General features: G+C 41.5%; 1 protein-coding gene across 2 annotated transcripts in view; it reads right to left on the bottom strand.

Moving 5' to 3' along the window:
- Nucleotides 1–26653, bottom strand: part of vps50 (VPS50 EARP/GARPII complex subunit) — a 212965-nt gene that overhangs the window by 104639 nt on the left and 81673 nt on the right. For both annotated transcript variants that reach the window (XM_078538745.1, XM_078538746.1), the window contains exons 11-14: nt 24732–24830; nt 19012–19152; nt 2888–3020; nt 1050–1141 (exon numbers count right to left, since the gene is read on the bottom strand). In XM_078538745.1, coding sequence (XP_078394871.1) covers nt 1050–1141; nt 2888–3020; nt 19012–19152; nt 24732–24830 — 465 coding nt within the window. The remainder of the gene's footprint in view (nt 1–1049; nt 1142–2887; nt 3021–19011; nt 19153–24731; nt 24831–26653) is intronic.

The raw sequence follows: 26653 nt of genomic DNA, 5'->3' as shown, positions 1-26653 counted from the left end.
ACACCACAATCCTCTCACAGTGCTCAATACACCATTGAGCCTCACCCAGCACCACTCCCAGAAACACAGAACTCAACTAACATCCTTGTACGACTACACATCACCCGCACACACCTTCCAATCATGCCAGCTGTGCACATTCATAATTCATGCAAATGAACCAAAAACGTTCCCCAGAGACCAAGTTTCAGGCCCACTGACTACGGAAGTGACTGCTAATAATATAGATCACCTCCAGCTATCCTTTCTAGAGCCTCTGTAGTTCTAGTCTTAAAAGAGCAACTGATGAAATTGCTACAACTCAGGTCACAATGCTTACAGCGCTCAAGCCTGTAGTTGGGGATATACAGGTTGGTGCTGTCAAAGCATTTCACCACAATTACTGGCCTATGTTCCTCTCTCAAACAATGTTTCAAATAAGATTTACTGAATTACTATTCTTGATATTTTATGCAAAAGAAAATGGTGCTAAATTTGTCTACATGAGAGTCACCACATTTCAAAATAATTAGTTATATGTTAAAGGCTTCGGAAAGTTTGACATACTTAAAGAGGAGCTGGACAAACACAAATCTTATTTTCTCTATGTGCCTCTCATGTGAGTGAACAATAGCAAAGGCACATGGGTACTCTCTAGGTTCAATCATGTCAAATGACCATTCCTGGCTGTATGGCACAATGTGAAATTAAATTTGAGTTGATATGGAGGTCTACAAGTATCGCAGATGCCTGTAGATGATCCAAATACAGGCATAATTATGTAGAGCAAATGCACATTTACTTGCAGTGTTTGGTAACAGTGTAACATTCCTCTGTAATCCCACATTCAAGATCTATATAAAAGCCAATTTATAGCAAAGGGTATGTTGCACTTAGGTGCTTATGTTGTCATTAGTAAGGTAAAGCAATTTGTGCTGCATTAGAAGGTGCAGTAAAGAATCATCCTATAATCAAGTACTGTACTTTTTAATAGTAATATTCCTTGAGATTTAAAATATAGACCATCCAGTAGATTTTTAAAAATGTTATTCACCAAGTGAGGCACAAACCTGCCAGATGCGGGAAAGGCCATGTTCTAGTTTCTTTTTCACATAGCTTCGATTAAAGTTGGCATCATCTGAGGAAATCTCATTTCGGCCATCTGCAATGAAAAAATTACATTTCACAAAAAAATTGTATTTATTAAGATGTATATAACTAATATACTATATTAATTTCTTCATCCTTTTCAAAGCATATTGTTGCCGTCATATGGCTGTTTATTCAACCAAACATTGATTTTCTCACTGCTGTGCTAATATTTTCTGCACTCACAACACTCGAAAGCCTACTGCATGCAGACAATTCTCTCTGCGTTGTGAAAATATCCAGTATATTAACATCCCATAAAAACATAAAAATATCACTGGCTAAATGGGGAGAAAAGAGATGGTATAAGATTAGTAATTATAATTCACAGCAGTTACTTCTCCATCCAAATGTTTACAAAGGGATATTAAAAGTTACATTGGTATCAGAGATAGCTGCCTAATAAGATATTCTGCACTTGGTACATGGTAGGGAAAGGTGACGTACTGTAAGTCTAGAACAACTGAAAGCATGTAATTTGGTCGTGAAGGTATCTTAATTGGCCCATATATCCTTCCAATAGAGCAGGGAAACAAAAAAGCCAATTGTTTATGCCCCAGCTAACATCAGTGACTCTGGTGGAAAAAGCTACAGGTTATGGACAGAGTTAAGTGGATCTGCTACCAACGAATCAGAGAATAATGCTCTCACTCAACCATCACAAATCAAGTATGGGTGCACTATTGCCTCATGGAATGCAGCTGTCGAAACAGTTTTTCCTTCAAAAATTTAACCTTGTCAACATTATGCACACCCCAAGAACAAATTAAAAAGCAACTTAAGTAGTTTGCCAATCATGCATTGCTCCCTCTCTAATTAATGTGTTGATTCTCTCCCCTTCCTCCCTATTCATCTCAATGCTTTCCAACCTTATTAACATGCCTGTTCATTGTTCAGTCTTCAGTTTTGTTGAAGGCTTACAAATCTGAAATGCCATATGCTGTTTTTTTCTCTTTACAGATGCAAGTTCCTGAGGTTTCCAGTATTATTTCTTTTTTATTTTTGTGCCCTCATTCTGGGCAGTGTAAGAAGTCACTGGATGTTTTTATTGTGTAATATAATCTTATTCAATCCATATAGTGAACACAGTGCTACAGTATTCCAAAAAAAAGCTGCAAAATCCAAGCCTTCTTAATGGTTTGCCTATAGTCAGTAACATGGTTGATCTTGATTGGTGAACTTGGCTCTATGGCAAAGATATGCATATGTAAGTGACTTGTAGATTATATTGTCAACGACCAAGCTTGAGTGTATTCATCTTCAAAATCATAGTTCCATTCTCCAGCCCAACATTTTCATTCCATGCCAAGTCAGGTACTCACTTTTCCTGATCATGCATGAAGAAATCTGAACTACATGTACTGTGCTGCGGTGTCAGCCTAGCTCAGCTGGAAGCACTCTCACCTCTGAGTCATAAGATTAAGATTAAAGTTCCACTTTACAGCACGAGTACAAAACTTAAAGTTGTTTTTACTTTGTTTTTCCACTACATAAGTAGAAACCACCTTGCTTGTTCAATGTAATAACTTGAATATTAATAACGGTATCTCTATTTGAACATTCGGAAAGCTCTACTCATTACATTAAAAAGAGATTTAACTGATTATTTTGAGTTTGCATCACCTCAACACATTACTCACAAAGATCTTTTGATGAAACCATTTAAAACTGAAGAACCAAGTGATCTAAGAAAAAGCCGGTTTCATATTTCCATTATAATGTTGTTATTATTATGTGCATTTGTTGTTTCATTCCCTACCAGAAGCTGGAGCAGATTCTTCATTGTCATGCTCTTCATGCCATGACATGGTCCGATAGTAACTCAGCATGACTTCCCAAAGGGCCTTGCAAAGGTCAGACAGGCATGGAATGTAACTGTCCGGAGTAATATGCTGTTGGAAATAAGAAGGTTGTGAAACTTCTTGTATACAGAGCTAGTAAATTCAGAGATTATGTTTATAAGACAAGGCCTAATATTTAGCTGCTGCATATATACTTAGTGAGTTAGAAGGGATTCTGTAAGGCCTTTAATATTCATACCCCACGCCATAGCAATATTGCCCTTTCATACCATGAAATATGCTTAACAGGACAATAAATTTTACTCTTGTTAATTCAAAGTCACTTAATGAGAATGACATTTAAGCAAAAATATACAAAATGTAAATTATCTGGAGAAAACTGCATGCGACTAGGGAAAAATATATGTCAAGGAATTCTTGTCTGATTAAGAAAAATGAAGCTCAAGCAGTATATTGTCATTTGAACCCAGGGACAATGGTTTCTTGTTAAGTGATCAGATACTAAACAAGGAAAATAATAAGTCATGAGTTAGTGGATACGAAAGGTGAATGTCGAGTGTACTTAATTCCTGTTTAACATAAGGATATAAACATGCTTTAATTATGTTATAAAATGTAACGGGGTAGAATTTCTGCTTTGGGTGCAGTCAGCAATTCAGGCATAAATTGCAGCCAAAACTGTGCTAGTCTTAAGTGCTTTTCTTCCTGAGTTTCTGTTCAAGCTCATATTGGTGAATGCAAAATCTGCCACAAAGCAATGCAGTGAGGCAATGTTTTAAGCTATATTTTTTTTTTAAATTGCTTTAGAAAACGTTTCTCCATATATTCTAAGTGTGACGGCTTGGTGAAAATTTGATAAGTGTAGCCGGAAATACATTGATTACAAAAAATAAGCATTTCAATCACAGTCGCTATCCACCACCTGCAAGTAACCTGATTTTAAATTACAGGCAATGGCTTTTTAAAAATATGTAGAACTTTTTAAACTAGTTTTGAGTTATATTGAGATACAGTAGTCAAATTTCTTAACCAATGAAACTACATTCAAGACATTTAAAATGTACCTAGTAGTGTTCTTGTGCAAAAGACCTAACTTAATTTTAATTTTTAGAGCTTCCTCATGCACATGCAAATGAACGTAATTCATACTGAAGGATGGCCAGCCTCTAACACAATAGATGGGTTTTCAAGCCCGGTCGAGCATCATTGAGGATGGGGCGGGAAAATTTGGAGAGGTTTTAAAAGTCAACGGCTCTCCATCCTACTCGTGACGACGCCCACTGCCGTCGGGGCCAGAAAATCCCGCCCAATGTTTTCAGAACTGGTGCAGATCATCGTGGAAACTCGATTTGCACATGGAATTCCATGACCTTATGACCTACTTATGCAAATTTTGGGTAAATAATGCCAAAAAAGCTCCAGACCAACAGGTTTTTCTTTTAACAACAGAAAGTGCTGGAAAAACTCAGCAGGTCTGGCAGCATTTGAAGAAAGAGAAATAGTGTCAATGTTTCAAGTCCAATGTGACTCTTCTTTGGAACTGAAGGGACGTAGAAATGTGACAAGTTTTATGTCGTTGAAAAAGTAGGGGAAGGGGTCAAATGGAATAAAAGGGACAGTTTTTGTTTTTATTCTTTTGGTGAGCTCTTTTCACAGAAGTCAAGGAGGTCAATAATCTAGAACTGAACATCTTTCTAGCATCCAGAGCTTACAAGTACATTTTGACAGTTAATAGAAAAATGGAATGGGAAGCATTTTTTTAATATTCATTCATGGGATGTGGGCATTGCTGGCCAGGCCAGCATTTACTGCCCATCCATAATTACAATTTACAATGCTAAATGTTGACGTAAAAACATGAACCAACAACTATGAAATAAAAACATGAACCAAAAATTATGACAACAGAAAGGTTTAAGGGCAGGAAGCACATGCCCTATTCAAGATTTTCAATCATATCTATGTTCATGTCTTCTATATTGCAACAGAGAAACGTAGATAATATGCAACAAAAACTTGCATTTATACACCTTTAAAGCAGTAAAACACCCCAAGGTACTTCACAGAAGTGTTAGCAAACAAAATATGCACATTATAAACATGGCACATACCTTTAGACTTCACATACACAGTTCATACATTACATAGTCCTTACTACCTCGCTCCATATTTCACAAGTTAGGATTCATCTGTTTCATATCTTTGAGTTTTCTTTCAATGCACAACATTTTCAACAGAGTAGTAGGTATAATCATGGTATCATGAAATAGTTACAGCAGAGGAGGGCATTTCCCCATCATGTCCATGCTGGCCTGCCTTTTCCCTGTAGCCCTGCAAATTTCCTCTCTTCAAGTACTAATCCACAGCTTCTCCAACCTATTCAAATAACTGAAGTCTCTCATGCCTAGAACTATTCTCAAATATTTTCCTCAGCCTCTCTAATGTCTTCACATCCTTCCTAAAGTGCAGTCAATACTCCAGTTAAGGTTAAACCAGCATTTCATAAAGTTTCATCATGATATCCTTGCATTTATACACTATGCCTCTATTTATAAAGCACATAATTCATATGCCTTTTTAACCACTTTCTCAACCTGCCAGGCTCTAGCTTTAGAATTTCATCCTTCATTTTACATGACCTCTCACCTCTCTTTGTTCTTCCTATCAAAACGTAACTTCACACTTCTCTCTATTAAATTACATCTGCCACATGTTCACAGATTCCACCAGCCTATGTTATCTTGAAATTTAACACTATCGCCCACGCAGTTCACAATACTTCCAAGTTGCAATTTGGAAGACACTTATAATTTGAAATGTCCCTTTAAATCCAAAATGAAGCTAAGGGGACTCTGGGAGAAGAAGTTAAAGTGGTTCCTGGCATTGTCGTCATTAGACTCATGCGAAGTGCTCGTGATTCAGGTTGCTATGGAAATGAGTGTTAGCTAAAGAAAAAGCAAACAGGCAACTAATTGGGGTGTTGAGTTATAGCTGGTGTTCTGCTGCAGCTGGGCAGAAAACAAAGGTGTTGTCACAGAAACTGTTGTGGCAGTAGTGAACCTCTCTCAAGGAATGGCCTTTACTGTTCAGTGAAAAAGCGGAAGGGTAGAAGAAGCAAATCCCTCTGTGGAAAAGGCAGTTGTACCAGAGCAAGCGAGACTGTTTAATGGGATTTATTCAAGGGTTGGATAAAGGCATCTCCGGAAACCAGTATTGCCAGGATTGAGATGACCGGAGGGGGAGAGGGTTCGAAGTGTGCCTCGCTGATGATAACTATATCCAAAAAACTCGGACGGGGTGGAGCAATTGGTGAAGGCTCTTATGAGGAGTGGTGAAGGCCTGGCATGGCAAGGAGTGGTGAAACTCTGCCAGAGAGCTGGGAGAAACTTTGGGACTGCCCTTGATATTACATGTGTGCCAGTAGTGTTTGTGCTATTGGTTTATTTGAAGTATCATTTCAGATTGTTTGGAGGTGATGCGGCTGAGCTTAGTCTTTGGAGGGCTGAAATACAAGTATAATGCAAAGCGGACCTACCTTATAGTTAAATATGAAACCAAAGCATGACAAACCCAAACATGACAAAAACCACAGAAATTGTGACAACCACAAAATATATGCTTGACACAAAATTATCACATGTATATGAACATGTAACCTCTAAAATGCTACAGCTTTTACATGGAATAATGATGTAGCAGTAGTAGTGATCAGCTGAAAGGCAGATCTTCTGCTCATCTCTCTATGCCCCATGGTCTTGCGCTTTCCTCTTCAGTTGCTCGTAGGAGTCTCCAACTTTTAATTTCAAGTTGCCAAATGCCATCATTCTCTTTTTCCTTCTTGGTCTATATCCCTCTAGTCTTCCTTCAATCACCTTCTTCTTTCTGGCTGTTGGAGGTCAATCATCTCAGTTCCAGGACATCACCTCAGGATTTCCTCAGGGTAATGCCCTTGGCCCAACCAGCTCCAACTGCTTCATCAATGACCTTCTTTCCACCATAAGGTCAGAAGTGGGGATGTTCGCTGATGATTACACAATGTTCAGCACCATTCGCAACTCCTCAGATACTGAAGCAGTCCATGTTCGTATGCAGCAAGACCTTGACAATATCCAGGCTTGGGCTGACAAGTGGCAAGTAACATTTGTGCCATACAAATGCCAGGCAATCACCATCTCCAACAAGAGAGAATCTAACCATCGCCCCTTGACATTCAATGACATTACCATCACTGAATCCCCTATCAACATCCTTGGGGTTACCATTAGGCCAGTTCACTTTCTGGTCAATCATATAAATATTGTGGCTACAAGAGCAGGTCAGAAGCTAGGAATCCTGCGACAAGTAACACGCCTCCTGATTCCTCAAAGCCAGTCCACCATCTACAAGGCACTAGTCAGGGGATGGAATACTCTCCACTTGCCTGGATGAGTGCAACTCCAACAATACTGAAGAAGCTTGACACCATCCAGGACAAAGCAGCCTGCTTAATTGGCACCACATCCACAAACATTCAGTCCCTCCATCAGCGACGCACAGTATCAGCAGTGTGTATCATCTACAAGATGCACTGCAGAAACGCAACAAGGCTCCTTAGGCAGCACCTTCCAAACCCATGATCCTACCATCTAGAACAACAAGGGCAGCAGATACATGGGAACACCACCACCTGGAAGTTCCTCTCCAAGCCACTCACCATGCTGACTTGGAAATATATCGCCGTTCCTTCAATGTCGCTGGGTCAAAATCTTGGAACTCCTTCCCTAACTGCACTGTGGGTGTACCTACACCACATGGACTGCAGCAGTTCAAGGCGGCAGCTCACCACCACCTTCTCAAGGTCATTTAGGGATGGGCAATAAATGCTGGCCCAGCCAGCGAAGCCCACAACCTGTAAATGAATAAAAAGAATGTATTCATGCCTAGAATATGGTCAATCTAACCTTGTCACCTTTTCTTGATGATACTCTATAGAATCTTTCCTACTCCACCAACCTGAGAGCTTTCTTGTTGCTCTTGTATCCTCTCCAACTGACCCACTCCATTCCTCAAAACCACATTCCACAACTTTCTAGTCTTCGATGTACACTTTTCTCAAGCTCCTCATTTCAGCCCTGTACAACAAGACACTCAGTAATGATATATATAATTTTTTAAGATCTCTACTCAATCCTATGCTGAGCAATTATTTATGTTTGGAGAATGCATTCTTTGTCATTACTATTCTAGCTCCAATTTCTTTCTGGCAGTAACCATTTTCTGCAAGATGCTTCCCAGTTAGTTAAATTGTGATACATAGCTGTTCCAGCTGTTGAGCATGTATCTTGACCTCTGCTGTCCCACCATTATTTCTTCAAATCTTCATTCATTCACCACTTCATTAATTCTATCCATTAATATTTTAGATCTTCAGCTGTGCTAGCCACTAGGGCCTGCTCATCTACAAATCTCACTCTTCACCTCCTACATAGACACGTTTCTGCCTTCATCTGGTGCTTCTTTTATCATGGCTGCAACATAGATGTTCAAGAACATTGGTGATAGTACATAGCCTTGTCTCACCCACTCCCAATAACAACATCTCAGCCTTTCCAAATATTGTGCTGATTGTAGCAGTCTATCTCATGTACAGAGCTACAATTATTCACTTATTTCTCCAGTCAACTTTAATCACCTCCAGCACTTTTAACAGCTTTTGCCAGTTCACCCGGTTGAAAGATGTTTCATAACCTACAAAGCAGGTTTCTTCCTGGTATTCTATGCTTCTTTCACTTAACACTCTCATCATTGCTATAGCACCTCTAGCTACACAATCTTTCTTAAAAACCAAATTGATCATAGCAGATGTAAGGTTTGCTTTGGCTTCCAATCTATTTGCTGGGAGTGATAATAGCCACACTTAAATGCACATTTCTGCCAAGAGAATCTTAAATCTAAAAGTGGGGTTAGCAAGGTCACAAAAGAGCAAATCAAGCACTAGAGTTTATTTCTAGAGGAATAGAATTGAAAAGTAGGGAAGTTATGCTCAATCTGCATTGAATCTTAGTTAGACCACACTTAATGAATACTGCGTGAAGTTCTGGTCACCATATTGTAAAAAAAAGACGCTGGAAACAGTGCAGAAAGTTTACAGGGATAAAATCAGAAATGTGAGGGTGTATACATATATATAAGATATATGGAAAAGACTGGGTCTCTTTGTTCTTTACAAAAGAAGACTGATGGATGACCTAACAATTCTTTAAAATCATGAAAAGCTTTGATGGAGTGGATACAGAGTGAATTTGTGCCTTTATGGAGAAGAATATAACGAGAGGCCATCAGTATAAGATAGTCACTAAGAAATCGAATAGGGAACTCACAAGAAATTTCCTTACCCAAAGCGTGGTGAAAAGGTGGAGCTTGCTATCACAGGGATTAGTTGCAGCAAATAGTATAGATGCATTTAAAAGAGGCTATACAAGCATATGACAGAGAAGGGAATAAAGGATTACACTGATAGGGTTAGAGAAAAGATGGGAGGAAGTTTGAGTAGAGCATAAATGCCAGCATGGGCAGGTTGGGCAGAATGACCTCCTCCTGTGCTGTAAATTCTGTGCCCTGTTTCAGTTGCAAGCTTGATTTATTAATAGGTAATGGTGTAATAGCTATTTATCTATGTAAACTTGCTGGAAGTCTATGACCAACAACTCTGCTTCCAAACCTCAGCACGACACGTCCAATTCTTAATTCCAAACCCACTTCTAGCCTCTGCACCCAGCCCAAGAATCGCTGTTTCTCTCACTAGCGTCTCTGAAAGGGGATAGGCAGGGATTTTACAAGCAGCTACCAATATAATGATCAATCTTCCTGAGAGAAAGCAACTAGCCCCAACACGTGCCTTTTTTTTTGTCTGATAACACTTCTGTGAAGTGTCTTGGGATGTTTTATTATATCAAAGGTGCCATATAAATGCAAGTAGCTGTTGTATTTGAGCACTTTTGCACTGTAAGCTTGAAAGGGGACAGACCTCAATTTTACCAGTGTACAGCTTTCCTGAAGACAGTTCTTTTATGTTATGTTACATCCACTAAGAAAGGACCAGTGACAAATATGCCTAGTCATTATTCAAAATGCTGTGCACTATGCACAACATGATAGTCTTGTTGTAAAATATGGCCTGATTCTTCAGAGCAGCACGCGAAGGTTTTCTCAACCTGACATTGCTGCACATTTCTTCCGGGATCTTTTGATCCCACCTGTCAAAGAAATGCACAGCACAGCATTCCTGAGGGAACTCAATCAGCCCTTTTTACGGCTGAAGCTACTGATTTTCTGATAAGTTCAATCAATGCTAGTAAATGGATGAGTGAATGAAAGATGGAAGAGTGGGTAAGTGATGGGGTGGGGGAATGGGGGAATTGGTAAATGGGTAAGTGACTGAATGGTGAGTCGGGTGAGTGAGTGAATGGTGAGGTGGGTGGGGAGCTGAGTAAGTGGTTAGTGTGATGGTCGGGGGTAGTCGGGTACAGCCAGGGGTGGGGCGGAGGAGGTGCCTTAAAAAGGCAAAAATCTCAGGCAGGGACAGAGAGAGGTCCCAGACTAGTTAAGCTCAAGAGTAGGGAAAGGGCTGTGGTTAGCAGACTTTAAGTGAAGAGGGCTCAGGAAAAGCCCTGGCAATCAAAGGGGGCTGACTGGGGAGGGTAATTGGGCAGTAGTCATGTAAGGGAGTAGTCGATTTGGGTCAGCTGGGGCGGGGGGTAGTTGGGTTGTTGAGGGTTAGTTAGGCAATCAGGGTGTGGGTAACTGGGGGGGTTTGGTTGTGGAGTTACCCAGGTGTTGGACCAAGTTTTAATTTGTCTAACTATCCTGGTAAGTCCCACAGATATGTCTGAAGTCTCCGATCCTAGCTCAAAGTCGAACACATTGGCACAGGGTCCTAGGCAGCTGGGAATTGCCCATTGGAAATTTAAACTTCCCAGGCAATTTCCATGTAGGTCCACATATTAGGACTTCCGCAAGGTCCTGACGCGCTTCTTCAGTCGCACGCCCGTTCTTCAACGATCTGGAGGCCAGAAGGTTTTGGCCAATATCCCTCATTTAAGAAATATAATGGGAAAATCAATAACCAATTTTTAAAGTGGTACATTTATTCTTCAGGGATGAGCAAGCACACAACAATGCTTTCAGTGGAGAAATGCAATTGAATGTCTGAATTGGTCTGACGCTTCAAAGTTCAATCTGCAGTAATTCTGACCTCATTCTATCGTACAACACATGAATTCTACCACTGGAATATCCACCTCTGCTAAAGTCAAATCAAGCCAATTGTTTTATAATAATTAGTGTCCATTGGCGTTTTCTGGTAAATAACTCATTTATATTTATTCAAGCACTTGCATATTTTCTAACCTCATTCTGTGCATGGTACAGACAGAATTCATATCTGAACAGTGTGACATTTGGCAGATTACTGAATTACTCTGCCAAGGAAATGAGCTACTGCTGGCTCACACTTGAGTAGCAAATTGTTGTCGCAATACCACTACAACATTTTTGAGTCAGTTTAAGTACAGTTCACAGCAACAGGTATCAATTGTTGGAGAATGCTAACTGTTAAATTTTATTTCTGTCATAATATTTGCAATTCTCAAGAGAGCAATATGATCTAATAACTGTTCATCACATATGCATTATAATGTTTCAAATGAAAAATATATATTGTATGCCTTTATTAGGTTTGTACAAGGTGTCTTTCTTTTTGTTACTTCCTACTTCAGCAGCACCTTCCAAACCTGCAACCTCTACCATCTAAGAGGACAAGGGCAGCAGATGCATGGGAACATCACCACCTGCAAGTTCCCCTCCAAGCCACACACCATCCTGGCTTGGAAATATATCACCGTTCCTTCACTGTCGCTGGGTCAAAATCCTGGAACTCCCTCTCTAACAGCACCGTGGGTGTACCTACACCACATGGACTGCAGCGGTTCAAAAAGGGGGCTCACCACAACGTTCTGAAGGACAATTAGAGATGGGCAATATTAATGTTGGCCTAGCCAATGATGCCCATGTCCCATGAAAAAATTTTTAAAAACTGAAGGCAGAGAATGGTGCATTGAATCTAGATAGTCAATTTTTATCAATATAAATGAAGTCTTCCGTAATTTACCATTGTTGCAAATAAAATTAACAATGTGTGCCAGGCTTTAGCTATGCTTATTCAATAACTTAATTTAAAATAAAACCTCACCCTGTACCCTGAAGCCAATCCAGTTATCCCTACTAACACAGAACTCAGATTCCACATATGTACAATTTCCAGAGTACTATCCTCGTCTGGATTGTAAAACATCTTGTGGAAAATGCTTTGCGTAAATGCCCTTTCAAAGATTGGCAGTTTGTACTCAGCTGAATATAAGTGCTGATTTAACTGAACATAGGTCCTGTTAAAATTTTTATTACTATAATATTGCTGCATAGCTTTTTTTGATGAGCAAAACCAATATGGTAGCAATATCTCTTATGTTCAAAAATGTCCAATTAACAAAGCTTACATTTGGAATAATTTACAAAAACAAAAAGACCTCACTTAAAGTTGTGATTGCATTCCTGAAAATCACGACTTCAAGTGAAGCAACTTTAAATGAATCGTGGATTTGCAGAGGAATCAATGTTAAAGCTGGAGTTAGGTTACTTCGGACATGTCTTACCCGGAGAAACCAATGTACAAGTTAAAATACAGTGTCATATATGTGCAGCACTGTGTATTCCTTGCTGAACAACTTGCAAAATAAAATAAATCACTGAATAAAACAGAAATACTATATAAATTCAAATTAGATAACATTAAATCACCTAATGTTCACATTAAGCCCTGAGTAACACAACTTCTGTGTCTCACCCACAGCACTCCTGAAACTCAGCTGTCCCTCTCTCTCCTTTCCCGCTGTCTGTCTGGCTCTCTCCAGAGCTTGGAGCCCTTCCTGACAGTCTGCAGGGGTCGAACCCCTCTCTGGGATGGGGATTGGTGGGGGGCAGGGGTGTCCCCTTCAGTGCACCTGCTCAATCCTCTGAGTAACTTATGCCACTCAATAATTCTTCATAAATATATTGATAGCAGTTGAAGAGGCTGGCTTGGTTGTTCCAATTGAAACAGGTAAAAATATTTAAGCATGCACCATTGTGTCCATTTCCAATGTGTACATTCAGAATAACGCACCACTAGGAAATGGAAAAGATTGTTATTCTGAATTGGACTATTTAAATTCCATCAGCAGGAATAAACCTGGTTCCAATCTGGTTGGAGCATTATTGGAATACCCATTTTGAGAAGGCTTAACATTACTGAATCATGTAATCACTGGTTCAACTGGTATTTTAATCAACCAGTGTAATGATGAGCTGACCCTACATTGGAAGATGGGATGATTAAGTTTGGTGATTTTTCTTCTGAACTGTTGGAATATTTTGTACTTATATTAAAAATTATATTTTGTGGGGCATGTAATTGAGTGGTTGAGGAACTATCATGGTGATTAAATCTCTAAAAAAAAAAAATTTGTTGCAATGTAATTGAGTAAAAGAAATAAGAAATTTGAGGAGATAAAATAGATGAGCAACAATTTATGCAACATGATTGGTGAGATGTCAAAAATGCAAAATAAAGAACAAGTCAAACCATTTTCTGCTTTGCAACATGGGCTTACTAAGCCCCAACAGCAAGCAACTCTTATGCTTCTAGCGAAGGGATTAAGGATGGGCATCGAATGCTGCCAGCGATGCTCACATCCCTTAAAAAAATAAAAAAATAACTCCTCCATCAATGTCTCTCCCTCTCACCTTTCTCCCAAGTCAAAAGTGTTCCGTATCCCTCCATTTCAATAGGGTTTACTAACAACGTCTTCTCATTCTGCTGCCCTGTGCCTTTCATGAGCAATGCCAAAGGATATCAAATTCTTATGATTTATTTAGTCAAGGTTTAGTTAGTATTGAACTCAATACCAAATCATAAACTTTTGATTTATATCTTAAAAATTTCTGTATTTATACAACTGAAATGCCGTAGCTTCTACTTGTATTGGACAGAGCATAATAGAATTAAGCCCTTGCGCAATATCGACATGGTATGAATGCCAAAAAAATGTTCTGAACTTGCATTATGATGAAGGAGGTTATTTTAAAACAAACTCTTAAAACTATTAACTCAGATGATGAATTGTTACTGGCAGCTATTAATAGTTGCGCAATTAGACTGCACATACTTTGACCGTCTGCCAATTCAAACCAACTTTCTGCCAATACCAACCAACACCGCAAAAAGCAGGTTGGGAATGAATGAAAAATGAACACAACATACCAGGTATGTGGCATTTTTAGTATTGCAACCCGTGGTGTTTTTAGTATTGCAACTGAATGCAGATTTCAATGGGAAAAGGAACAATCATTCTGATGTGAATTCAAACTTCCCTTAGGAAAAAAAAATTCCAAGATCTTCATTGGTGATATTTTTACTTTCAACAGCTATGAAAGGCTAAAAGCAAAATACTGTAGATGCTGGAAATCTGAAACAAAAAAGAGAAAATGTTGGCAAAACTCAGCAGGTCTGGCAGCATCTGTGGAGAGAGAAAAACAAAGTTAATGTTTCAAGTCCATATGACCCTTCTTCCACAGATGTTGTCAGACCTACTGAGTTTTCCCAGCATTTTCTGTTTTTGTTTCAACAATGAAAGGCCATTTCAATGAGAATATGAACTCAGAGACCTTTTTTTTTAAAAATTCATTCTTGGGATGGGGGCACCGCTGGCTGGGCCAGCGTTTATTGCCCAACCCTCATTGCCCTTGAGAAGGTAGTGGCGAGCTGCCGTCTTAAACCACTGCAGTCCATGTGGTATAGGTACACCCACTGTGCTGTTAAGAAGAGAGGGAGTTCTAGGATTTTGGCCCAGTGACAGTGAAGGAACGGCGATATATTTCCATGTCAGGATGGTGAGTGGCTTGGAAGGCAACTCGCAGGTGGTGGTGTTCCCATGTCTCTGCTACCCTTGTCCTTCTAGATGGCAGTGGTCGTGGGTTTGGAAGGCGTTGTCTAACATTTCTTGGTGAGTTCGTGCAGTGCATCTTGTAGATGGTACACACTGCTGCTACTATGCACTGGTGGTGGAGGAAGTGAATGTTTGTGGATGTGGTGCCAGTCAAGTTGGCTGCTTTGCCCTGGATGGTGTCAAGTTTCTGGAGTGTTGCGGCAGCTCACTCATCCAGGAACTGAGATGATTAACCTCCAGTAACCACAACCATCTTCCTTTGTGCTAGGTATGACTACAACCAGCAGAGTTTTCTCCCCAATAATTCCCATTGACTCCACTTTTGCTCAGGTGCCTCGATGCCACACTCGGTCAAATGCTGCCTTGATGTCAAGAGCAGCCATTTTCACCTCACGAGTTCAGCTCTTTTGCCCATGTTTGAACGAAGGCTGTAATGAAGTCAGGAGCTGAGTGCCCTAGGCTGAACCCAAACTGAGCGTCAATGAGCAGGCTATTGATAAGCAAGTGCCACGTGATAGCACTGTTAATGACCCCTCCCAATACTTCAGTGATGATGGAGAGTAGACTGATGGAGCGGTAATTGGCCGGGTTGGATTTGTCTTGCTTTTTGTGGGCAGGGCATACCTGGACAGCTTTCCACATTGCCGGGTAGATGCCAGTGTTGTAAATGTACCTGAACAGCTTGGCTATGGGCACAGCAAGTTCTGGAGTACTATTGCCGTAATGTTGTCAGAGCCCATAGCTTTCTCAGTATCCAGTGCCTTAAGCCATTTCTTGATATCACGTGGAGTGAATCGAATTGGCTGAAGACTAGCATCTGTGTTGCTGGTGACCTCTGCAGGAGGCCAAGATGGATCATCCACTTGGCACTTCTGGCTGAAGATTGTTGCAAATGCTTCAGCCTTTTCTTTTACACTGCTGTGCTAGGCTCCCCCATCATTGAGGATGAGGTATTTGCGGAGCCTCCTCCTCCAGGGAGCTGTTTAATTGTCCATCACCATTCGTGACTGGGTGTGGCAGGACTGCAGAGTTTTGACCTGATCCATTGATTGTGGAATCGCTTAGCTCTGTCTATCACTTGCTGCTTATTCTGTTTGGAATGCAAGTAGTGCTGTGTTATAGCTTGACCAGGTTGACACCTCATTTTTAGGTATGCCTGCTGCTACTCCTGGCATGCTCTCCTGCACTCTTCATTGAAGCAGGGTTTGATCTCCTGGCTTGGTGGTAATGGTGGAGGGGAGGCAATGGCATAGTAGTATTGTCGCTGGACTATTAAATTTTAACAAGTAGGGGATATGCCGGGCCATGAGGTTACAGATGATGGTTGAATACAATTCTGCTGGCCCACAGTGCTTCATGGTTGTCCATGGTTGCTAGATCTTTTTGAAATCTATCACAGTTAGCACGGTGGTAGTGTCATGCAACACGGTGAGGATATCCTCAATGTAAAGATGGGACTTCATCTCCACAAGGACGGTACGGTGGTCACTATTACTGATACTGTCATGGACGGACGTATATGCGGCAGGCAGGTTGGTGAGGATGAGGTCAGCTATGTTTTTCCCTCTTATTGGTTCCCTCACCACCTGCCGCAGACCCAGTCTAGCAGCAATGTCCTTTAGGACCCGGCCAGCTCGATCTGTGGAGGTGCTACCGAGCCACTCTTGATGATGGCCATTAAGAGTACATTCTGTGCCCTTGATGCCCTCAGTGCTTCATCCAAGTGTTGTTCAATGTGTTGGGGTACTGATTCATCAGCTGAGGGGGTAGGGACAGTACGTAGTAATCAGCAGGAAGTTTCCTTGCCCATGTTTGACCTGATGCCATAAGACTTCATGGGGTCCAGAGTTGATGCTGAGGATTCCTCGGGCAACCTCCTCCTGGTTGTATACCACTGTGCAGCCACCTCTCCTGTCTTTGCTGGCCCGAGGGACAGGACATACCCAGGGATGGTGATGGTGGTGTCTGGGACATTGTAAGGTATGATTCCTTGAGGATGACTATGTCAGGCAGTTGCTTGACTAGTCTGTGAGACAGCTCTCCCAATTTGAGTACTAGCCCCCCAGATATTCATAGGGGGGACTTTGCAGGCCGACAGGGCCGAGTTTGTCACTGTCGTTTCCAGCGTCTAGTTGATGTAGGGTTCCATTCCTTTTAGGCTTTTTAGTGGATTGATACAACTGAGTGGCTTGCTAGGCCATTTCAGAGGGCAATTAAGAGTCAACCACATTGTTGTGGGTCTGGAGTCACATGCAGGCCAGGCAAGGACGGCAGATTTCCTTCCCTAAAGGGTAGGGAGGGTTTTTACAACAATCAACAATGGTTTTCTGGTCATCATTAAAGACTTTTAATTCCAGATTTTTACTGAATTCAAATTCCTCCCTGGAGGATTACCCTGGGCCTCTGGATTACTAGGCCAGCTCCAATACCACTACGCCACCTCCTCTCATTGAGATCATTCTCGAGAAAAGATTAACTATTTCTAAGTACCCTGCATGGAGTTGCTAGTCCGGATGTTCAGCCAATCGGTACTCCAAAGTGACAAGTTACAAACTGGTCAAGCTTGCATTTGAAACACAGAAAAACATACAAAATCTAAAGCACAGAAGGAGGCCATTCAACCTATCTTGCATGTGCCAGCCAAAAAAGATTTATCTAGACTAACCTTACTTTCCAGTTCTTGATCCATAGCCTTGAACATTATAACATTTCAAGTGCATACCCAAGTATTTTTTTTAAATGGTTAAGATTCTTAGAATTTCTGCCTCTGCTACACTTTCAGGCAACAAGGTCCAGACTCCCAACTCTTTGGGTGAAAAAAACTCAATTTCCCTCTAATCCTTCTACCAATTACTTTAAAGTTTATACCATCTGGTGTTGAGTGGAATAGGTGCTTCAAATCCACCCTGTCTAGGCCTCTCATAATTTTATACCCCCCAATTAAATCTCCCCTCAGCTACCCCTGTTCAAACAAAAACAAACCTAACCTATCCAATCTTTCCTCATTGTTGAAGTTCCCCATTCCTACAACATCCTCGCAAGTCTTCTCTGTACCCTGTTCAGTGCAATCACATCCTTCCTGTAATGCAGTGACAAGAACTGTATGCTGTACACTAGCTGTGGCCTCATTAGTGTTTATTTAATATATAGTGTTCTAGCATAACCTCCCTGCTCTTCTAATCTACACCTCAGCTAATCAAGTATCCCGTATAGCTTCTGAACGACCTTATCTTCTTGTCCTTCAAAGCTCTGTGGATATGCACTCCAAGGACCTCCTGTTTCTCTACAATTCTTAGAGTCCTACTATTTGTCTACTCCTTTGATGTGTTTCTCCTCCCCAAATGCGATGAGAAACAGAATGGGGGAGGGGGTATAAGGATAGATCCATGGGAGACACCAGAGACAACTGTGTGGCTGTGGGAAGAGAAGCCATTGCACATGATTCCCTGACTTCAACTACATCGATAAGAATGGAACCAGGTGAGTGCAGTCCCAAACAGCTAGAATAAGAAAAAAAACAATTTTTGCACAAGAAATATAAATGGAAGCAAGGTGCCATCTGATGTAGCAGAACATGAATTCTCACCTGATTTTTCTCCCATGACTAGCTTCAAATAACAAAAAATTGGAAAAGACACAAGTAAACCCAATTCACTCGGCCAGTAACACAGCAAGACTGGGTTAATGAATAAATTGCCATCTCACCATTCCAGGATATTACATGAGAGAGTATGGAGGGAAATGAGAATTATACAATGCAATTAAATCACCATCTTTCCTCAGGTCTTGATTGAATATGTATACTCTTTTCAGAAATTTTAGTATGAGAAGTTATTCCGTGCAGATATTAAAAGATAAACTGATCAAAAAGCTATTAAAAATATTAAATCTGAAATTGTGAAATGTGCACGGTCTAAACATTACTTGCGCTAAATATTCAGTATTAATTTTGCTGCTCTATGACTTGAATCGACCTTGAAAAGCAGTATTAATAGCTTAAGCATATAAATAAAGCTTTTGCTCTGCGAGGAAAGTAACACTGTATAAGATAAAATACATACCGTGCAAAGGTCCTTATATTGGAGCTTCTGAAACTTGGTGTCAGAGTTTCCTGCACACAACTCCACGTATCCAAGGACAACCTGGAACACTGTGTTATGGATCGCCTGAGTGAAGTGCATGTGTAGCTGGTCCATTGCAGTCTATAGAACATTTTTTTTAAAAAAGGTTTTGAAATGCATATTGTAATAGCAGTAATGAAGAGTTTGATTAGCAATTAACTTTTCAAGAAGGTTTTTAAAATCTTTTCAACTCAATGAGAAAACTCTTTCATTCAGTTGAATAGTATTCTGATGACAGGGAGTTCTCCCCTGAATTCTAAATTAGTAGTAGAATCAACATTCTTTTAAACAAACTAGCAATTTAAGAAACAAAATCTCCCCAAATCATCCCTACTAAAAAAAAACATTTCCAATTCAAAAGCAAAAGCAAGGCACTTGACGAGGAATAGACTATTCATCCTAGGCTGCTCTCATGTGCATGTTATTCGGCCATTAGAGTTGTACTCCCAGCAAATAAGTTGTCCATTCTACTAGCTACAATGGATCTGCCACTGGGGATTGGGATCCTTTCCATTTGTCTCCATATAATCTTACTTTGGAGAGTCTTAAGCATGAAGATGGGTTTCCCAAGTGTTACGGGCAGGAGGGCATTTAATTTAGAACAGCCCTGATTTCTCCACTCACTGCCCGTCCGTAAACAGAAAAGTGTTTTTGATTATTGATCTCCCCTTTTAAGTGGTGGTGTTTTTTCCCCAAGCCTTTCAGTTTTGTAATGATCCAATCCTCTATTAATAACCCCATGGCAAGCTCGAGATAAAGTAAAATAAGAGGCACAGTTAATTTTACACAACACAAAACATACAATAAAAGAGGAAGAAGGGAAAGAAAGCGGTTAAGGTTTCATGTGAATCCAGAGTCCAGTAAGTCACTGCCCAAGGAAGGTTCTTTCAGTTGGCAAAGTCCTTTTCCTAGGAGCTCGGTTGAAGGCAGAGGCAGATGAAGGTGCAGCAAGTATTCTTATACTCTGAGAATTAGTTCACTTTGTAGGCAAAACGCAGGTTCTTTCTGGAGACCAGGCTTTGAGAGAGAGGGAGGTCAGAAACAGGCTGCTATAGCCTGGAGACCTGAATCCAAAAGCTGTATAATTAAAAGCAATTCAAATGGCTCAAGTCTCAGTCATGTGACAGGGTGGTTTTGGGTCAGACCATTCAGCTAATGAGGACCCCTGTTAAAGCCCATTGGGCAAGATTTTACTTCCCGCAGGTGGGCGCACGCCTGGCCCGATCAAGTATAAAATAGTGCGCCATGACGTCAGGCAAGCATCCCAACGTCATCGCACACTTGTGCAATATTTAGGTCGGCAGGCGCACACGAGAGTATGCAGAGCACCCGCAACAATTAAGAGAGTTATTAAGTCCATTAATTAACTAATTAAGCTGTATTTTTCACTGCCCGTCCAGCCTTACGGTTGGCAGGCGGGCAAATCGGCCAAGCTACCTTTGGATTTTTAAGGAAACCTCATCCACATAAAAATTTAAACATCATTTCAATACGTCCCTGTGCATGTGACTGAGTCACATGTGGGGACATGTTTCTCTCATCTTTAAAATCTTTATTTTTTAATCCATAATTCTTCAGCTCCCTGAGCCAGCTCTGTGCCTTCAGGGAGCTTTCAATGTGTGCTCCCCCATGCACGTGCAGACTTTCATGCTTGCGCTCCTCCTACCCCAGCAGCGCTGAGATCCTCAGCGCGCCTTTCATGCTGGCTAGCCGTTAATTGGCCATCCAGCGTGAAATCGCGGTCAGGGGCCGATCGCCAGCAGTGAGCCATTTCCAGCTGCTCCCAGGCCTGCCCATCAAACGGAAAATCCTGGCCATTGTGTTTTGAGCAGCTAACAGTAGAACCATTAGCACAATGTTGTAGATGTGGAGTCACAAATAGCTCTGCCTTTGTCCATAGCTGGTGCAGATGTCTTGTCCACTATCCTTTGTGTTGGCTTGGCTGAAATGTTTAGACAATGTAAGGAATGTTACATTCCAGCGGTTTAATGGTCTTTGTCCATTTTAAACTGCTCAGAAACTTCCAGAACTACCATCATGTGGTCAGCAACAGCCATTTTACCAGTCCAGCCATTTGTCCATTAAAAAAGCAGAATTTAAACAAGAGAATATGGAAAAAACAAATTTCTTTTGGATTGTTTTCTTCTTCGTGCTGTCTCGGTGGGACATAAGCACATCAGACATTCAGCTAATCAAAACTGCCATGCAACCACATTCCTAATGGCAATATTAAGACCCAAAAACATTTGGCTTCATATTTTATCTCCATGATCAAAGATGGAGGGCAAGTTCTGTTGGGAGATTGTGCTGGATATAAATCAAAAAAGACTAGTATTATGGGATCCAGGAGTGGGCCAGTGAGCCCAGACCTGGCTAAGCTCACATTAGGTTGCACAAATAAAAGATAATTCTAATGACTGCAAGGCTTTCAAGAGAATTAATTGAATCACATTCACTGAACTCCAAAATTGTCTGCAGCACAAAATCAGTAATAATTCATTATTAAATGGCAATCTTGCTAATAAGGCTATAGGGAGATATGGGAAATGGTAATGGTTATTGTTCTCTGTTTGTACTTCGGTTGCATCTGTAGAAGTGGAAGACCTTGAAAGTATTATTCTTCCAAGAAGAATCCCTCACCCTTGTGCAATAAAATTATTCCCCTCTTGCCTTTACCTATTTTTAAACTGCATCATTCTTGCCTATATAACAATCTATTTGAGATACTACTTTAAGTAGCAAATTATAAAATTGTGCTCCATTCTCAGCAAATTGAGGAACTTGGGTGCCTTTGACACCGCTAATCATACCATCCTCCTCCAATGGCTCTTCACTGTCGTCCAACTGGTTCCATTCTCAACTATCCAACCCTAGCCAGAGATTCACTTGCAATGGCTTCTCTTCCTGTTCCTGCACTGTTATCTCCACTGACCCCAAGGATCAATCCTTGCCCCCCCCCTCCTATTTCTTCATTTACATGCTGCCCAACATTATCCAAAAGCACAGTGTTAGTTTTCACATGTACACTGATGGCACCCAGCATTACCTCCCCACTACCTTTCTTGACTCCTCCACTGTTGCTAAATTTTCAGACTGCTTGTCCACCATCCAGTACTAGATGAGCAGAAATTTCCTCCAATTAAATATTGGAAAGACTGAAGTCATTGATTTCTGTCTCTCCTCCATTCCGTAGCTACAGAATCCAACCCTCTCCTTGGCGACAGGTCTGAGGTTAAGCCAGTCTGTTTGCAACCTTGGTAACACATTTGACCCCGAGATGAAATACCAACCTTATATTTGCGTCGTCACTAAGAGAGTCTATTTCCCCCTTCATAACATTGCCTGACCTCATCTGTCTCAGCTCATCTATTGTTGAAACCCTTAATCATTCCTTTGTTACCTATAGACTTGGCTATTCCAATGCATTCCTGGCTGGTCTCCCACATTCTATTCTCCGTACACTTGGTCATCCAAAGCTCTGCTCTCCATGTCAACTTGCACAAAGTCCCATTCTCCTATCACCCACGTTCATGATCTACATTGGTTCCTGGCTGATTTTAAGGATTCTCATCCTTGTTTTCAAATCCCTTCATGACTGCACCCCACCCCATCTCTGTATTCTCCTCTAGCCCCAGAATCCTCTCGAGATATCTTCACTCCTCTAATTCTAGCCTCTTCAGCATATCAGGGTTTAATTACTCCACCATTGGTACCTCATCTTCAGTTGCCTTGGCCTTAACCTCCAGGATTCCCTCCCTTTATCTCTCTGTCTCTCTCTATCTCACTTCCCTCTCTTCAACCAAGCTTTTAGTAATCTGACCAAATATTTCATTACATGGCTCGGAGTCATATTTTCTTTGTTTAGTTTTACTGTGTGAAGCATTGTGGGATGTTTTGTTACGTTAAAAGGTGCTATGTAAATATGTGGTGGTGCTGATGGTGGTTAATTTGTTGAATATAGACAATGTCTACCATGCATTCAATGTGTCAATATTTTCATTAACTAAACTTTACCTGTTCAGTTATAGGTTTCCTATTCTGCCATTAGGGCTCATCTAATTTAGGAATCATCAAATTCTCAAGTGAAGCTTTAACTAGCAGAGGTGCCAAAAAGTAAATTATAGCAGCGGTTTTTCATTTTAGGGGTACTGTTCACTCCTTCCTTAGGCTCCTTGTCCCCAACCCCTTCTGCCTTCCTTCAAGCCTCTAAACTTGCCTTACATGCTTCTCCCAATGCTCTAATTATTTGTACAATTCTTTGCTCATCCCCCAGCCATTTCCGGTTTCTAATCTTCCTTCAGCTTCTATCCACCTTTTAAACTTTCATTCCTTCCCCGTAACAATATTTTCCCCATACTCTAGCCTCACCTGACCTTCCCTCTCTGAGCTCTTCTATCCATTAGCATAGCATTGCTCCCTCAGTGTTCATTTCTTCGATTCATGTAGCTTTTCAGGTTCTGCAGGGAAGCCCTCCGTAATTCGCTCCACACACTCTGGAGAAGCAAGCCATTCTGTAGTAATGCCCAGAACCTTTACTCAACAGCAGGTAATCCAAATTTAATTAACTTTCCTGCGCTCTGGAGCAGGTCATCATTCACTTTCAATTACCCTCCTTTACTGCCCCTTGATTGATCCGGCACAGGCCCCTAAAGATGTTAAGAAGGATCCAGTCACAAAGCTTGCGAGCCAAGGCCACCTTTCGTTTCCACTGTGAAGGGTCTACAGCATGCTGCAAATCATTTCGGAAGAGTTGCACGGTCAGCTGATTATATCCTTTTTGAAGCTCAGAGGGGACACAGTCAGCTCCTCAGACATTTTCTGCAATGTCAGTCAATATCAAAGACACTCCAAGCTAGGTTCCAGCAAATGGGGTGCAGTTTGTTCTTGTGGCCTCCCTGCCTCTGGTTCTCTTCCACCTCCTCCAGTATAGTACAGAGCCATAAAATTCTATTTTAATTTAAAAAGCACCTGTAAAATAGCTTTCTTCAGCAGCAAAAGGTGGAGATGTCAATTCCCTCCAGATGAGCAGGTATGCACTTGCTTCACATGATCACAGACACCTGTGCGTCTGAAAATTTTATTGCAATATTGAGTGCCCCACTATCAAACATAATTGGAGAACATTCACCTTTGAACGTTGGAAGTGTGGCCAATTTTGTGGGTGAAAATTTGTTCAAGCAAAGGGTTTGATGAGCAGATGTGAAAGATCAAGGGGTGCATTGTAGTTATACACTTAACTCAAGTATGCCCAGAATTCCACAATCTTTTAAGGTGCATAACTGGTTTGTGTGCCAAGATTGAACATCGAATTGGGTGCAAATGTTGATGAAACTCCAGACCCTTATCTGGATGAGGTACAGAAAGCGGGTGGTGACTACAGCAGATTGCCGCAAAAGCTCATCTGATTCACTGAGGTCCGTTAGGGAAAGAAATTTGCTGCTCTTAACCATGTGATTCCAAACCCACAGCAGTGTGGTTGATTCTGAAGTGCCTGGCAAGCCCCTCAGGCCAAGGGTAATTTGGGATGGGCAACAAATGCTAGCCTTGCCAACAACACATCACATGAAAGAATAAAAGAAAGGTAAACGCCATGAAGTCAACCAAAGGATAAAGATCTTTTTTTAAAAAATACAAACACCACAACATTAAATTGCATTTACCTGTGTTTTTCCCAGCAATCTGTACGCAAGTTGGACCTTAGTATAATGACCGACTTCAAAGTGCTTGCAGGTTTTTGACAGTGCCACATCTAATTGTTCCTAGATTTAAAAAGATTGAAATACAATAAAATAATGAACAAAGTTTGTAACAAAAACAAAACTACCTGGAAAAACTCAGTAGGTCTTGTACATCAGTGAATAATTTAATTTTCAGTTAAGTAGTTCAAAGGCATTTTGACAGAAATCAATTACAGTTTTCAATTGCCTTAAAAAGTTTACAATTTATTAAAATGTTTTAAGGTTCCATAGTTTTCAGCTGTAATCTCTAAAGAACATGTGGAAATAAGGAAAATCGTGTGCAAAAATATGGGGTGGGATTTTCCGGTCCCGCCAGCAAGGCAAATGGAACAGGAAAACGTGGCAGAGAGCCAAAAGTCGGTTTCCTGCCATCGTAAAAAAAGTTTGCGATTGTTCATGCCCCACTTTCATGGCGGGTCGGGCAGCTCACCACGCCATGTTGGGAACTGCTTTTGCATTCATTTAAAAACCATGAATGCTCCTAATAAAGGCATCTCACCAGAATTATGCCCCCAACACCAGATCATAGGGTCAAAGCTGTGGCTAATTAGACAAGCATGATTCATGATCGGATATAAATAATGTGTACACGGCGAGCACCACTTCACTCGTGACCTCAAGGTATGTTCCACTGTGCTGCGCTCGATGCTGCTCCAACTCCATGCCAGGCTGCACTGGCAAGGCCAGCGAGGAGGCATGGGGGTCTCTGAGCTAAGGCTTACCGTTTGAGACCAGTGGGAAGGCTGGGGGAGGGAGGGTTGGGAGGCGAGGGAAGGGTCTGGATAGCAAAGGCTTGACTGGGGGGGGGGGGGGCGTGCGTGCGTGGAGAGAGGGAGACTGGGGAATGATGCACACAGGCACAAGACCAGGGTTTGGGGGGAGGGGGGATGCCTGTGCTTGGGACGCCTGCAGTGGTCCCAATCCCGGAAGAGGAAGAACCTTGTCAGTCGTGCCCAGCATGGTGAGCACGGCATGATCAGTCCCTTACATATGTTGGGCCTGGGTGTTTGTGGCCTCTTACTGAACCACAGATGGAACAGTCACAGTCAAGGGAGGTGTCTGCAACCTGTAGATGGAGAAGAGGTAATGTAGGGGCAGGCACTCGGTCTCCTGCGAGGGGGGTGGGGGGGGATCTCTAAGTAACAGTGCAAAAAGCCACAAGATGGGGAGGGGTCAGAACAACATTGGGCATCAGGATATCAACATCAAATGGCTCAGAGGCAGGACAGAGATATCAACCACAATCACAATGGGATCAAGGATGAGAGAGGGAGGAAGGAGAGTGATTGGAGGGAGAGAAGCCTGAACATGATACTTCTCCAGCACGATAGGATCTTGACAGTCACAGGGTGGGCAGGAGGGAGATCAAAACTGATCTGGTACTAAAACTTCAGCACCACCATTTTTCAAGCTGATCCAATGGCACGGTTAAAAGACAAGTATGGAAAGAAAATGCCAGGGGAGGGCTTGTGGTAGCAGTCGTTAACTGCGCTTGTGGGCTGATTAAAGGGGCACCCAATTATTTTCCGCTTTTCCAAATTGAGATGAAGGCACAGCCGAGACATGTTTGGAACAATCAAGCGCCAACTTAGGGAATGTGGTGCCTTAACACGTCCAGCGCATTCACGTGAGTGTATAATCCCGATTAGGGCCATTGTAGAGTTGGTTTGCAAAGACCCTTTGTTTCTCTTGTGAAAAATTCCGAGCGTCAGAAGAACCAACTGAAAAGGGCCATGGGCCAAAATGCACCTGCCTAATGGCCATAAGGCCTCGAAACCTTGCAGTTGGCGTATTCCATATGAGAACCCCCAACCCCCCCAAAAACTATCATACCATGATTACAA

Source organism: Cetorhinus maximus, chromosome 3, assembly GCF_964194155.1.
Source record: "Cetorhinus maximus chromosome 3, sCetMax3.hap1.1, whole genome shotgun sequence".
Lineage (NCBI taxonomy): Eukaryota > Metazoa > Chordata > Chondrichthyes > Lamniformes > Cetorhinidae > Cetorhinus > Cetorhinus maximus.
Note: the sequence above shows the minus strand (reverse complement) of the source record. Positions and strands in the feature narration are given on the sequence as shown.